The sequence below is a fragment of the Pomacea canaliculata genome, linkage group LG13, assembly GCF_003073045.1.
Source record: "Pomacea canaliculata isolate SZHN2017 linkage group LG13, ASM307304v1, whole genome shotgun sequence".
Lineage (NCBI taxonomy): Eukaryota > Metazoa > Mollusca > Gastropoda > Architaenioglossa > Ampullariidae > Pomacea > Pomacea canaliculata.
In genome coordinates this window covers 1,790,035-1,804,829 of record NC_037602.1, presented here as the reverse complement: position 1 = coordinate 1,804,829, position 14,795 = coordinate 1,790,035, and the positions used below count along the sequence as shown (strand labels likewise).

Below are 14,795 nucleotides of genomic sequence, written 5' to 3'. Positions count from 1 at the left end.
AAAGAGGGGAAAACAACCATAATGCATTACAAAATACCATATATTAAATTGCGCAAGAAATAGTTATATAATTATAATGGAATGTGAAAATTACCTCATTTAAGATCATGAGAAAGCGTGTTGGGAGTCCAGTGCTTCTCTTTGGACACGATTGCGTGTGAGTGTATAACTACTGCATATATCCACCAGAAAGATTGTAAAATGTATGTAAAAATGATCACATACCTCGAGTTAAAAGACCTAATGAAATGCCACACACTACAGCCCCTCTTTCAATGTAGGCTTTTGTCCAAGTAGCAACCAGCGGAAGGTACCAGTAACGGTACGTGGTAAACCCAGGCCGATGGGCACCTTGTTTCCTTCCCCGCCTCTAAACACCTATTCCCTCTCACCTTGAATATACTCACTACAAAGTTCACTTAAGCAGAGTATCGCTATTCCTGGGGTCTTCTCTGCCCCAACACCAAATACACTTTCCAGCAGTTTCAGACTATCGTATATAAAACTTTTCTGCAAGTTTGATTTCTTTAAAAAATTTTGCCAAACACTTTCTGACCTCATGAGCTAAACGCTAACTAAAGATGTTCTAAATTACTGGCGTCTCCCATCTGTGTACATAATTATAGACACTTGGTGTCTTTTTTTTTTTTTCTTTACTAACCCCTTTCCCCCTTATGTTGTCTGGTGTTTATTGCATTTTTGTTGTATTTTTTCTCTTTTCGAATTCTTTCGATGTTTATATCTTGTTTCTTTGGCTGAAACTTAAACGAACTTACCTCTTCTATATGAAGCAAAGCTTCCACGACACCTGTTCTGTTAGCCTGATTGAGGCCGCTTACTTAATTGCTGGTGTAATGTATACAGCAGTACGATACTGCTACTTTTGAAATGTACTGGGTTAAAACGCCAGTTGGGTGGTTTTTTGTTTTTTGTTTTGTTTTTTTGTTTTTGTTTTTTTACATATAAAACAATATATGCATCAAATGATTTCTTATATCGATTTAACACTTTTAAATGAGCATCTATTCTGCTACAACAGTGAATTGCCACGTTGTTATTCATCTGACGAGTTTGATGAAGAATCGGCGAAAATTACACTTCAGTAATATCAAACACTGGCTTGAGATCACCTGCAGCACGCACTGGGTATGGCTTTTCCATGTTTCCTGCGTCAACAATACCCTCCACGGGATCAGGGGCAGGACCGGGAGGAGCCAGGTTGCCCTGGGGATAAGGCAGGGCGTACTCCAGCTTGGCCCAGAACCACTTGTCGTCTGTGCGCAAGAAGGTGTGGGTGCGAATGTAGGCGCGTAGCTCACGGTCCACGTTACGGGCGTCCAGCGGCCCGCGGACAATGATAAGAAGTTTGGAATTACGGTCCTTCAGCAGACGGGCATGGGCCATGCGAAACTCGTGCCGGCACCACTCGCTGGACAGAAAGTCCCTGGTCAACACCAGCAGTGTGCATCGCGAATTATCCACGGCCCAGGCGATGTTATCCGCGATGGGCACACCCACTGGGAAGTCGCGGAAGTGGATGCACAACCGGTAAGGGTTTTCACGGTTCTCCAGCTGGTCCATCAGCTTCTCTATCACCCAGCGAGTGTCGTGCTGGCTGAAGGAGACGAAGACATCGAAGAGCGCTTGCTTCTTGTCGTAGCGGAACATATCAAAAGGACGGATCCGGAAGCGAGTGTAGAGGAACACCAGTGCCTCGAGTCGGAACTTCAAGAGCACGGAGGATAATACGACGATAATGCCCAGCAAAAAGAACAAGGCGATCAAGAGCGGCAGAAAATTGAACATTCCGCAGCTCAGGTCTTTGGGGCTGAACTGGTTGACAGGTTTGCCTGTCCAGCGACAGCGCACAGCGGTGGGCTCATAGAGTATCTTGGCGTGCAGTGCCATCCAGGAGGGCATCCAGAGATCCTGACACCCACACGTCCATGGGTTGCCGTGCAGCGAGATGTTGGTGGCATGCACGAAAGTCAGGTTGAAGGTGATAGAGGGCAAGGAGCGCAGGTGGTTGTCGTTCAGCGCGATCACCGAGGCGTTTTCCAAGGCTTGCATGGCCCCTGCCGTCACCGTCTGTAGCCGGCCGCCCGACGCATACAGTTCAGCTACGAGACGCAGGTACGGGCGGTAGTCCAAGACTCTTAGGCCAGATCCACTGAACTCCAGTACTAAGGGCTTGTCGGCCATGATGGGCACGTCGGTCGGAAGATAGCTCATCGATTTAGCAAGTGAGCAGTTCACAAACACGTGACTGAAACCTGTCTTTATCAGCTTGCAGTGGCAGTTCACTGGACAGCCTTGCATCAGCGGGCATGTATTTTTGAAGTTGAGGCTACGAATCTTAACTCCCGAAAATTCGGGAGGTTGGTTACACTCGAAGGCGTCCACATCTAAGTAGGGTTGCCTTGCTTTGGGGGTCGCCTCATGACTCCAGTAGCCCGCTGCGAACCAGTTACGGTGCTGTGAGGTGTTGATCATTGTGAGAAATTCCAAAAACACGCCCATGTTGCAGTCGCACTTGAAAGGGTTGTAAGCTGCTTTTGTTTTTATGAAGCGTGGGGCGATGTATCCTGTGTCATCGAAAGGCGGGAAGAGCAGCCTGTTGTGGCGCACATCCAGAGTCAGCGTGCGGGAGCTGACTGGACTCTGGTCAGAGCTGAAGACACGCAGGTAGTTGTGACTGACATTCAGATGTTCCATAATCGTAAGCTTACTGAACAGCCCGTCTGGGAGCTGGTGTAACATATTGTTACTGAAATCAATCCACGCCAGACTTTTATGCAGAGAGAAAGCTTCCTCGTCAATAGCAATTAAATGGTTGTTGCTCACGTCAAGACTCATAAAGTTTTTAATTGGGCGGAGTTTACCAAAATAGGTTAGGTTGTTGTAGGCCAGGTTCAGGTATGACACCCTGAGTATGGAGAATTTTTCTTCCGTTACATTATAGAAGATATTTTCTAACTTTGATAACTGGTTGTTTTGCACTGAGATGTAATCTACTTTGAGTGAACCGTCAATAACACAGTCGGGCACTTTAGTGAGAAAATTATTCTTCAGGTTTAGAGAACTAAGAAACTTTAACTTCATCTCACATTTAAAGTTGACGAGTTTGTTGTTAGCAAGATTAAGATGCAGCAGCGCTGGCAAAGAGTGAGTAACCATGCTCCGAGGGATGTGATTTAGTGATGAGTTGGTGATCCTGAGCGACCACAACGTAGAAGTAAGACTAAAGTCCAGTTTTTTCACTGCGTCCGGATTGACGCGGTCCAAGTCCAGAATCCAGAGATTCGCGGGAACACCCATGTTGTCGTACTCATTGGCTGCCTCTAGCGTGCAACCAGAAAAGTCAAGAATGTGGATGAAAAGATTAAAGGAAGATATGTCCCAGACTATCGTTGCTTCTTCATCGCACTTGACTTGAAGCCCCTTGAAAGAAAAGGGGGATGTGCCTAGAAGATATGTCAGATTGTGCTTGGCACCTTTGGGTAGCTGGCATTGTATGTATCCCATGCTACCGACCCACGCTGTCAGAGTGGTCACGAAGGATCGGGTATCTTCTTCTATCGTTGGCCGCATGTGCACCCCTAAGTCTGGCAGGAGGCGTGTGACATAGCCCTGTACTATCTTCTCGGCAGTCTTGGTTGCGCAGCTGCACTCTCGAGAGCAGGTCTCCTCCACTCTGTTGCCGCCAGTGAGTGCAGTGAAGACGCTGCCCAGGTCGATGGCTGTCGCAGGGGCCAGGAGGAAGGCCGTCAGGAGAAACATTTGCGGAGTCATGCGGGAGTGTAGCGACGGCCAGTGACTCATGCTGACCGAAGCCAACAAACTGCAAGCAGACGAACCACGAAACATGTTTAAACGTCGAGGTACCTACGTGCTTCAGATTTACTGTCTCGCTTTGATGTGAGTGGCATTAGCGCAGCGCAAATCTGAAAAACAGCAACAATAACACTTGGTTCAGCTTTTAGTTATGAAGGAAAGAGGAAGGCGAAGAAAGACCGGCCACAATGGTGGTCAGAGCTTACACATCCTACTGACAATTTTGAAAGACAATAAATACAGCTTTTAGACGATTAATGTAATTAATTATTGTGATTTTAGAATGTTCTCGTCATAACTCTCTCATACATTTTTAGTTTTATGGAAGCAAAGACCTTAAATACTTTCAGCTGGTATTTATGTTTTAACCTGAGGATAAAACGACTGAGAGTAAAGTATGTGCGAGCTTCATGACGGCTTATAATGTAAGCTTTACGGAAAACAGCTATGAACTATGATATTTATGTGTGTTGAGCACACTAAACCCTACCGAGGACTTCAGACAGCAAACACTTTCGCAATAAGCCGGTCTGCCCCCTTCCCAAAATAAAACAAAAAAACTACTCATCCAGAACATTAAAAAAGTTATCAGGTATAGCTCTTACCCGTACAGTGCTAGTGAAGCAAAGCTTAGAACAGACTTCATCTTTGTTTCCCAAAACTTACATTGACGCAGCAGGTGAGTATGAATCTAGTGAGTGTTCATGTCATGTTTGGCACTGTGCACAGGACATGATGATGACCCACACGGCTCATAATGGCGGTGGTGAGGGAGGCGTTATCCATCGACTATTACGTCAACAAGCGTCACAGCGTGCGCATTCTTCTTATAGCGTCAGAAAGTGACGTCAGAATGCGCTTGCATCATCGTCATTCTCGATCTCCGTGTCGTACAGTTTCCCGTCAGTTTATGCATTCACTTTCCTTCCTTTCTTTGCAGTTTAAAAAAAAGACAGGATTTTACATTTTAGACTGTGATGACAGGAACTAACATCAACGCGTCCACGCAACACTACCTGTACGTAACCACGCACACAACTTCCTGACGGGACGTTTTCCTGGGGCTCGTAGCACATGTCTTCTAAAGCCTAAAACTATTCTAAACATGTCTGTTCACAAAGTGCTATCCCTGAATTACTATCCTTAACTCCCTGACAATACTGCCTGTCATGTTGACCATCATGTAACGACTCCATCTTACAATTGTATAGTATCTACATCCCTTCATCCATTGCTTTACTCTTGTACCTCATCTCACTTATGTTGTTAAGTGTGTCTGTACGATCTCATTGTTCACTGGCTGTTATATTTCATTTGACATTATTGGTGTGCACAGAGATTGCGATCTATCTTGGTCATGATGTTTGGTAATTAATGTTTTCAACAGGTTACAGCTCTAAATTAAAAAGCTTAGGGTTTAAAAATTATTTAAATTATGACTCCAGGGTCCTATTGTTTTGTACATATATTTTCTGTGGAATTTTGATAACACATTTGTAAACAACGTTACAGGCATATTTATCTTTCAAAGAATTTTTTAAGTGAGCATGTGTGTGTGTGTGCTAAGAGTATGTCATCTCCACCAACAGGAGACTACCTTGTCTAAGTAGCAGTAGCTGTTTCATGACGAGGGGGATCAGGCAGATAGTAGAACAGTTTCTTCCAGAACCACTTGTCTTCTAACGTCAGGTAAGTGTTAGACTTCAAAAAACTCAAAACTTCTTCTGGGATAGTCTGCGTCTGGCACCACCTCCAACAGAGCGAGGAGAAGCAGCTCGTTGGGATCCCGAGCGTTGTTGTCACGTGCGATCTGAAAGGCGTAGCGCCACCATTCTTCCTGCACCGTCTTGCAGGACACCAGACACACCACGGCCTTGCTCTCGTCCACGGCTTTCATATAATTCTCGGCCATCAAATCGCCAGGTAGAAAGTCTCGACTGGGTATGCACACACGGTAGCGGGAAGCCTCCATCTTGGACAAGAGCACCTCCACCACCCAAGTGGAGCAAAGTTCATCTTCGCCATGAACCACCAGGGCTTCGTACCGGAACTTGCTTTCGTCAAAACAGCGAGTTCGCGTGAAGGGTCGAATATGGTAGGTGGCATGGAGTGAGACCAAGACCTTTAGGCGATTAAAGTACACAAGTGGGACCACAATTACGATCAGCCCAATGACTACGCTCAGAACAATGACCCAGGGGAGGTAGTTGTGCGGTTCACACGAGGTGGCGTCCCAGTCTAGCACACGTGTGTTCGGCTGTGTGGCAGCACTGCACATCACATCTGCAGCGTCCTTCACCCACACTGACGACCACTGGTCTCTTGCCGCGTCATCTTTCGTCATCGTAGATGACATCCAGGCCTGCAGCCAAGCAGTGTCGCAGGTGCACTCCCATGGGTTTCCGGCCAGATACATAATGAGAGTAGCTTGTTCTTTAGCTCTCGACAGGAAGCACCGGGGGAGGCGGGATATGTTGTTGTTAGAGAAATCCAACAGGTGAGCTCTAGACAGCCCCTCACACATGAGTTCCGATATGGCCGACACGCCAGCGCCAGACACGTTAAGACTGACCACTCTCTCGAGGTATTCTGCGTCAGTGAGCGCTAACTCTGATCCTTGAAAACGGCCTGAATGCCTCAAATTAAGCGACAGATTATGTGTAGTAGGCATTCTTTCAGGCAGCTGACTAACGCCATCTTGTAAGACGCAGTCGACGGAAATCACGTGGGCAGTGCGAGATAACTCACATGTACACGTGGGCGGGCAGTCGAGCACAACAGGACATCGGTCGACATCGAGCTGAAAATCGTCCAGCAACGTGCCGAAGTGGGCTGATGGGTATTTGCAAATCATGTCGGATCTGCCTCTGAAAATAGTCTGAGCTGATGTCGGGGTATCTGCCATGACTTGCAGGTACCCGGCAATGTCGCAGTCACAGGCGAAGGGGTTGTGGCCAGCGTAGACCCGAATGGGTCCGTTCACTGTATAATTATTTTTTTTGAACGGCGGGTGCGAAAACCGATTGTTCATCAGAAAAATGGAACAGTTAAGGAGCAAGGGCGGAGTGACGGAAAGGTCGAAAGTTTCCAGTTCGTTGTCGTTCAAACTAAGCACGAACATGCTCGTGAGTGTCTTGAATGATCCTGGGTCAAGCACGCGCAAACGGTTTCTACTCAAGTCCAAAATTTGAAGTTCAAAAAGTCGAGTAAATGCCATCTTATCTAGATGCGAGATTTGGTTGCCAGCGAGAAGCAGAATGCTGACGTTCATATCCGCCATGATACCTACATCCCTTATCTGGTTGTCGTTCAGAACGAGAATCCGTAGATCAGGGGCGGGTACTGTTCGTGGAAACTGAAAGGGGGACATATCGGTGATGGTGTTGCTGGACAGCATCAAAATAAATAAATCTGGCCTCAGTACACACGGGGGCACAGATCGCAGACCGTTGTTAGAGACCCAGAGAATCCTCCAGGCAATTAGCGAGGGTTGAAGCTGTCTACACGTCACATTGCCCAGGTCGTTGTTGAATAGCTTCAACTCCCTGGCTCCCTGGAACCACCGGAACACATCACTGAGGTCTTTCGGAAGAAGAGGGACATTTATCAGAGAAACATCTCGCACGCTGGTCAAAATGGTGGAAGAGTTTTCACAAATCACCGTCGCATTTTGTTGAGAGAGCTCCGCAGAACTGCGCACTGATGAGGTATTCATATTCTGATTGCAAAAGACTCCTCCTGACATGATATTTCTGATCCATGAAAAATCGCTGCCAACGATGGAGAGTTGTGTCAGGCTCATGTCAGATGATCTCAGCAGACCTTCGTTGAAGACTTCACAGTCGGACATCTTGAACTTCCCGTAGGCCCCAATATGCGTTTCTCTCGTTAGTATTAGTTTAGCACCGGGCTCACATTGCACGTTTATATTAAATGTGGTTTTATTGTCATAAACAAAGTGTTCGCTTCTGTTGTCTCTTCTGGTGAAAACAGATTCCTCTTCCGGTATTTGCGCTCTGGGAAACAGTTGCATTTCGGTCGCAGCGTCCAAGCGAAGAGTCTCGTTTGAGTGCAGCCAGCAGAACGTCATGTCACGGCTGAATGACTTCAGCACCAATGAGGCTAAAGTGTGTTGTTTCAGTGTCAGATAGATGTCAAATACTGACACAAAAGACAGGGAGCTCTCGGCGCCCTTCTGAAGTTCATTCATGATGAACTCGATCGTTTCGTCCGAAACGTTGACATGATTGAGTGAGCTCAGCCACTCACGCACGTACGGCACTAGGACACTCGCAGCCAGTTCCATGTTTGGACAGAGACACATCTCGAGACACACCTGGTCAAACTGATGTACAAATCTTAACATTTCCAACAAACCTGATCCTGTATAATTCGTCGGTGACATTAAGGAGGTATTAGTTTCGCCCAGGTGTTTGACCCTCAACAAGTACAGTTCGTCTTTGAAGTCATTGTTGACAAGCAGTGACTGGAGCAAAGTCGACCACAAGCCGGACTGACCATCGCTTTCGTCGAAAGTTGAGCCGTCAACATGTGAGCCAGACTCTGTATTTTGCCAGCTAATGAACAGTATCAAAAAGGCATTTAGAAATGTTGTTTTCAATCTTTTTCCCATGTTGATCACAGTCGCTTTCTTGTCCGTTTTCAGCAGAGTTCCCCCAAGAAACGCTCTACTTTTAGCTGCCTGACCCTTTGAATCTTGTAACCCGGCTGTAAAATACAAATCACAGAAAGAACTGGAAAATACCACTACAGATCTGCGGCTTTGTTGTTATTGTTTTTGTTTGATGGTTGATTTGATTGTCTGTTCAAAATGTACCTTACAACATAAAAGTCTTCGCCTGGATACTAGGAGAAAGGTTAGGCGAGCGAACTTTTATTTTCTGTATTATGAGTACGCTGAAATGGCGAATGATTAAATAATTCCTTATTTAAACTGTCATTCAAATTATTATATATTTTAACTTGTTGGCACATTTGTTTTTATACTGAACGAATACTTTTTTTAAGGAACCTATTAGACCACAGAGTCAGTGTTCATTCAACATGTACACAGCCTATCTGTACTTACATGATCTACTTCAAGCGTTCTTCAATCTTCGGCAGCGTTCACCACAGATGTTCGTATCCTGGAGGGTGCAGCGCATTTCATTCCGTGTGTACCGGATGCTGTCCGTGTGTAACTCCCAGTACAGGGTCCACTTTCCCTTGTACATCTGTGTGGTCTGTGAGGAGCTACGCACTTCCAAGTAACCGCCTCCCTGGTGAAGGAGTGAACACGTCATCGGTCTCCTGTCTAGCTTGCTGACAGGACATCCTGTTTAACCCCACTGCTCTTGGCACTTTATGACAGTCACTCCTATAAACATTCCGTGTTTGAGGCAGAGCAAAAGCAGAGCAGGCAACTGTGTTGAAGGAGAGTCAGCGTAGACACAGCGATGGATTAATGGTGGACAGGAAAAGAGTCGCCTTCCTCCGAGGCCGTGTTAATCAACAATAAGCCTGTTATGTCATCAACGCCCTTCCTGCTGGACTGGGCATCATTGCAGGACATCTAACTCTGCATTTTGATGTGTGTGCGCACGCGTGGATGCGTGTATGTGTGTGTGGAGATGCATGCGTGTGTGTGCGCGCGGGTGGATGCATGTGTGTGGATGCATGCTGCTTATTGTTTCCATGTGCATCTAGTAAAGTGCGTAACACAAGATTTTAACCGTTTTACTTCTGTTTATTCATAAAAAAAGAAGCAGAAATAGCTTTTATTTTCCGAAAGCAGGCCTTAAAATCTCTGTTTTCACTTCTAAGCAAGAATTAAGAAGACTTTAAAAGTGCTGCACAGAAGACTTTTTATCTGTGAGCAGCACCTTCTGTGCAGGAGACAGTTTCAGTACCGGGAGCTGGTGTCGAGAATCAGGTTTGTCTGTCTGGTGGTGATGCTCCTTTTCTGCACCCCGACATCGCCCTTTGATAAGGCTCAGACAGGTATCAGCATTTAGCACTTGGAACCTCTCCCAGCTCTTCTCTTCCATGGCCCTGTCACAGTGAAAACAAAAGTCGCGGCTAAGATCATCAACACACGTGCCGATGGTTCAGTGAAGCAGTGGATGCCCAGTGTCTCTTTGGCGCGGGGGTCAAACTTATAACCCACTCCCTACTCCCAGGGTCGCCATCTCTTCTTAAAATCTTGAAATGCTTGTTTTTTAGAAGACAAATTAACGAGGACTTCAAAAGAACTAGTCCGATAATTGGTGTTAATTTTAAATATGGGTATAGATCAGTAGTAGTGTGAATCACACAGCTTGAGAAGAATTAAGTACAAAAGTATCGAAAAGTCATAATAAACATAAAAGTAGAGTAAAAGGGTTTTTTTTTGTTTGTTTGTTTGTTTGTTTGTTTGTTTGTTTTTTGCCGTTCCTCTCTCGCTTGCGGACAGATGCCCATCTCAGTCACCCCATCGGTATGCCACAGGAAAGTCGATTAATTACTAATAGTATATATATATAGCCTGTCATTATTTTTGTCAAAGGTAATCGTCGCTTTGTGTTTTTTTAGGACACCTTGTGACAAGCTAGATTATCTTCACAATCTATCTCAACCGTTCAGTTTATTAAACTCATTTTTTTTCTGAATAAAAGAGGTCGCTGAGTTCAACGAAAAAGGCAGACTCGTGCCTAAAGCCAGTCAACCGTGACAGAGGACAATAAATTGTGGGGTCGCTGTCATTCTTCGCCCTAGACATCTGCGCACTGACTAATGAAAAATGTGTTGTCACTTCTTACCGTGACAGCTTCGTGTACAAAGGTGGCAGAGGCAGTGCCATGGCAGCTGCTGTGTTGAGCATCTCTCGAGTCAGCGGCCTGCGGGCCCATACATTACAGTCCTCCGTTAACAGCTTCTGAACATAAACATTATCTGGGATGAGGGGATACGATCCTGCTGGTGTGAAATATACCAAACTCTCCTAAAGTAGTTTAGAATAGCGTAGTGAGGTGTATATATCTGTAAATCTGTGAGGACAAAGATTGGGAACAATCGTCAGTGTGGGTAGAACCATTTCCCTTTCAATTCAAACACATAATTTGAATTACAAATGGCTGCAAACACTAACTACAATTTAAGCACCGAATGCAGTGTCAGTGTATTATAAAGCCAGTCAGCTGGTGATGAAGACAATGCAAAAACACAGAAACGTACTTGAAATTGAATCGAAGGGTGGTAACCATGGAGACCACACTTGTCACACAAAGCCGGCAATGAAACGTGTCTTCCAACCAGACTTTGATCTTCCAGAATAACAGCGAACGCCACCTTCAAATGCAACTCGCGCTTTTCAGGATAATTTGTTTCGAGACGGAAAAGATAATATATGAAGTATGAACAATTCACAAAAAGTAAGATATGCTATATATTATAATGGAACAAGCAGGCCATATGTATGTGTGTGTGTGTGAGAGAGAGAGAGAGCTGGCTGAGACGAAGAAAAGGCAAAATGATTTACAGACCGTCAGGTAGAGACACACATAAAACGAAACAGATACACGGAAGGACAAACGAACAGACTGATGGTCAAACAGGTAGGTCGACAGATAAACTTGCACTTTCTGATAAGTAACCTGAGTGTCAAAGACGCTCTGCATGTTGATGCCAAACTGGAAGTACAGGTTTGCCACCAGCGGTGCACTATTGTGAACAACCTGGGAAACATTAACATTTCAATTATTTTCAAATAACACACCCCTTGGTGCTAAAAATGCTCGTTCGCTTACCCCACTACATAGGATCGAAACTTAGATTATTCTTTACCCCTATCGTTTGGTGATTCCCTAACCGAAAAATTTCCACTTTAGAACCTGTTGATCGATCCCGCTTACTTTTGAAGGAAGGAATGCTAGCATCAGTATATAGACATTGATAAATGCACGAGTAATGGACAATTACGTCAGCAATCTTAAGACATTTCTTAGAACAAGAAAACAAATTAAAAACCATTTCCTGGTTAAAACAACTTCAAACAACATCTAAAAACTTTTAAATCAGAGTAAGACAGAGTAAAAAGTAATTATCTAAACAACAACAACAACAACAACAACAACAACAACAACAACAACAACAACAACAACAACAACAACAAAAACAACAACAACAACAACAACAACAACAATAGAAACACCTCTATTCATTTTTCTCTCTTGCGTGTGAGGTGAATGCAGTGAATGCATTTGAATAGAAGAGCAGCACAACAAACAAAAACTGTAATACAAACTGCAAAAGCGGGATAGGGGCGGGGGGAAGAAATGAAAGGAGAAGAGGAAGTGAGATGTGATGTGGAAAAAAGAAGACCACTGATGGTTACTGGAGGTATTCACATATCGTAAATCTTAAGGTCAGCCTTGAAAGCTTCCTAGATGGTCGCTGTATGAAGGGTTCGGGAAAAAGGCATTCCAGATGCTGGGATCAAAAAAAGGAAAATGTTCTTACTTTTAAAAGATCAACAGCTTGAAGCAAGCGTCCGAGTCCCTGATACATAACATCTGGGGACGTTTTCACGTCGAAGGCAAAAACATCACCGTCTGTAGTGCTAACCAGCACAAGGGTAAGGTGACCTGATATAGATATTATTCATTGTTTATAGTTCACTTGTCTCAGTCAAGCTAATATACTGCTAAAAGATGGTCGTTTTGATGTGATAATGAACAACAGTTAAGTCAAATAGATTTTCCAAAAGCAGTGTCCAAGATATTCATAAGTACTGTCAATGGGCAGCAAAGTCCTAAATAAATTCATCTTCGTGTGTGAGTCTTATTCTTGGAATCTTTCTGTATTTGTGTGTGTTTAAAGAGAATCACTATATATTGTCATACATGGAGGTTGCTTGGATTTAAGGAAACCTTTGCTCAATATCATTAAGTAGTATGTCATTGAGGAATAACTATTTTGCTGCATCTGCTTTACAACAAATACCTTGCGGTCCAACATTGATACCCGTGCATGCAACACCCACCAGAGGCTGCGCCCTATTAACACTTTCTGGGCCGCACATTGTGCTCCATCATTACAGGACACCACATGTATCTTTCCCATCGCTGATCTCCCTTCTGTTTAAAAACATTAAATTCACACGGATTTAAGCATCATTCTGTTCTAAATATAGCTGATGCTTGTGCAAATCTAATTCGAATAGCTATATATATCGAAATAATTAATGTACCACAGCCAAAGCTATATATACGCTAATGTACGATATTTTAAATTAAGCGATTAAGCGGATGTTCTATAAAAGAGCAGTGCAAATATTAAAAATTAGCAAAATATATTTAGAATAAATATTTACATTAATGTTATTATAGGTGCCTCCTTTTTTCGGAATTTTCTTACATTCACTGAAGTTCAGGAATTTAAACCCCTCGATCAGTGTCAAAGTAATGCCGCTCAAGTAAGTACACAGTTATTCAGATCTCAGAAAACCATAGAAATGGCAGTACTTTTTATAGACGAAACTAACTTTGAACATGAGTATTCTAAGACAGCTTTTAAACATTTGTGGTCCTTAAAAATATACAGCAACAGCACAGTAACTAGGGAAGCAGTCTGACCAACACTGCTCTTTTAATGCCGAGAACGACTCTAATAAGGGACGTAAGCGCACAGCAGAACTGCCACTGAACTACAAACGAATAGTAGAGTGCTATTAATTGTAGTCTAGACGCTATAGGGACTCACAGTCTGAGGAAAATAACCTATAACATTGTATGCCATGCATTGTTGCCAGAGACAAAGGCGAACAAAAGAATTAGAGAGTAGACGGGTTTGGAATCAGTCGACTAAAAGAGCGTGTTTATAAAGCATACGTAAACCAAGACTGAGTTGTATGTTGAGAAAATATTACACATAGATTCACTTTACTTTATTGTAATATATAGTAAGTTTATGTAGGATTTATTAAAGCTGACAGTATGTTTTGTTAACAAAAGTTGGTTATATTTGGGACATTTATAATGCACTAGGCGGCAGCTGCTTGGCTAACCAAGGTGGGCTTGGACCAAGACAATCAACTTGGCAACAGCATCGAGCTGAAAATTAACGTCATGCAGTCCTCTACTTCTAAAATTGTTAGATAGACAGATTCTTGGAGTCAGACTTACAGTGAGTTATATCATTGCTGCTTTCAAAAGCATACCAACCGTTTTACGAGCTTCTTTTGGCATTGCTTTATTTACCAGTCGGCACTCAGCATGTTGCGAGGGTAAACCATCATGGCGGACTGGTGGAACTATTCGGGAGCAGTAGAAGCTTATATTTAGTGTGCACTTTATCACTATTATAGCTATAAATTGTAGTTACTTTTAATTAAAATTATGAATGCTTAATCTATTTTTATCGTAGGTAGTAGTTTTTTAGATATGCCATCTTGGGGAATTTCATTCATCATCTTCGCCTGTAATAGTATGTAATGGGTACTTTGACGCGCAGCATCACGACCAAGATAGATCGCACTCACTGCACAGACTAATCATGATCAAGGAAAGATAACAGCCAGTGAACAGCGAGGTAAGTACAGGGACACTGAACAAAAATGTTGTTGGTTGAGATGGACAGAGTATGGCGAGTGGAGCTGATCTTCTGAAGCTCATAGTATGCAGAACGACAGATGTGATAAGCGTGTGCTTATCAAGAGATTTGTCAGCAGACATTATGTAACCTAAATTACGTGTTGAAGTTACAAAAGCAACATTAAAGTCGCCTACCCAAACAGAGAAAGGCATTACAGAGTAAACTATGGCTCTCCTCTTTGAAAAAATAAAAGTTTCTACTTTTTGTCATTTAGTTTTAACTTGTTTTGGGTAATCCATAGTCTAATATCAGAAATATGATCATGGATGCTCTGGATAGCAGTGTGTACCCGAGAAGGAGAACAGCTGGTTTACAGCTGAGTGTCATCAGCA

At 43.7% G+C, this 14,795-nt stretch overlaps 3 protein-coding genes across 7 annotated transcripts in view; 1 reads left to right on the top strand and 2 right to left on the bottom strand.

Moving 5' to 3' along the window:
- Positions 1 to 22: 22 nt before the first annotated feature.
- On the bottom strand, positions 23 to 9,430 carry LOC112554342. Its single transcript, XM_025222082.1, has 4 exons — positions 8,924 to 9,430; positions 5,537 to 8,562; positions 4,440 to 4,525; positions 23 to 3,841 (listed from the first exon to the last, which is right to left on the bottom strand). Exons 2-4 carry the CDS (start codon positions 8,465 to 8,467, stop codon positions 1,093 to 1,095), a joined length of 5,766 nt encoding a protein of 1,921 aa, XP_025077867.1. The 5' UTR covers positions 8,468 to 8,562; positions 8,924 to 9,430; the 3' UTR covers positions 23 to 1,092.
- Positions 9,431 to 9,559: 129 nt separating this feature from the next.
- LOC112554088 (egalitarian protein homolog) lies at positions 9,560 to 14,295 on the bottom strand. 5 transcript variants are annotated; one of them, XM_025221687.1, is made up of 7 exons: positions 13,995 to 14,295; positions 12,814 to 12,947; positions 12,331 to 12,455; positions 11,466 to 11,546; positions 11,047 to 11,160; positions 10,632 to 10,747; positions 9,560 to 9,885 (listed from the first exon to the last, which is right to left on the bottom strand). In XM_025221687.1, the coding sequence occupies exons 2-7, from the start codon at positions 12,890 to 12,892 to the stop codon at positions 9,675 to 9,677; spliced, it is 726 nt and encodes a 241-aa protein (XP_025077472.1). In that variant the 5' UTR covers positions 12,893 to 12,947; positions 13,995 to 14,295; the 3' UTR covers positions 9,560 to 9,674. The 5 variants fall into 5 exon arrangements, with proteins under 5 accessions (XP_025077472.1, XP_025077471.1, XP_025077473.1 ...); XM_025221686.1 differs by having other exon boundaries at positions 14,034 to 14,295; XM_025221688.1 differs by lacking the exon at positions 13,995 to 14,295 and adding an exon at positions 13,228 to 13,474 and having other exon boundaries at positions 10,632 to 10,744.
- LOC112554341 (coiled-coil domain-containing protein 87-like) overlaps positions 13,848 to 14,795 on the top strand; it is a 25,316-nt gene continuing 24,368 nt past the window's right edge. Inside the window, exon 1 of the mRNA XM_025222081.1 lies at positions 13,848 to 13,995. The gene's annotated coding sequence lies outside the window, so the exon portion shown is untranslated. The remainder of the gene's footprint in view (positions 13,996 to 14,795) is intronic.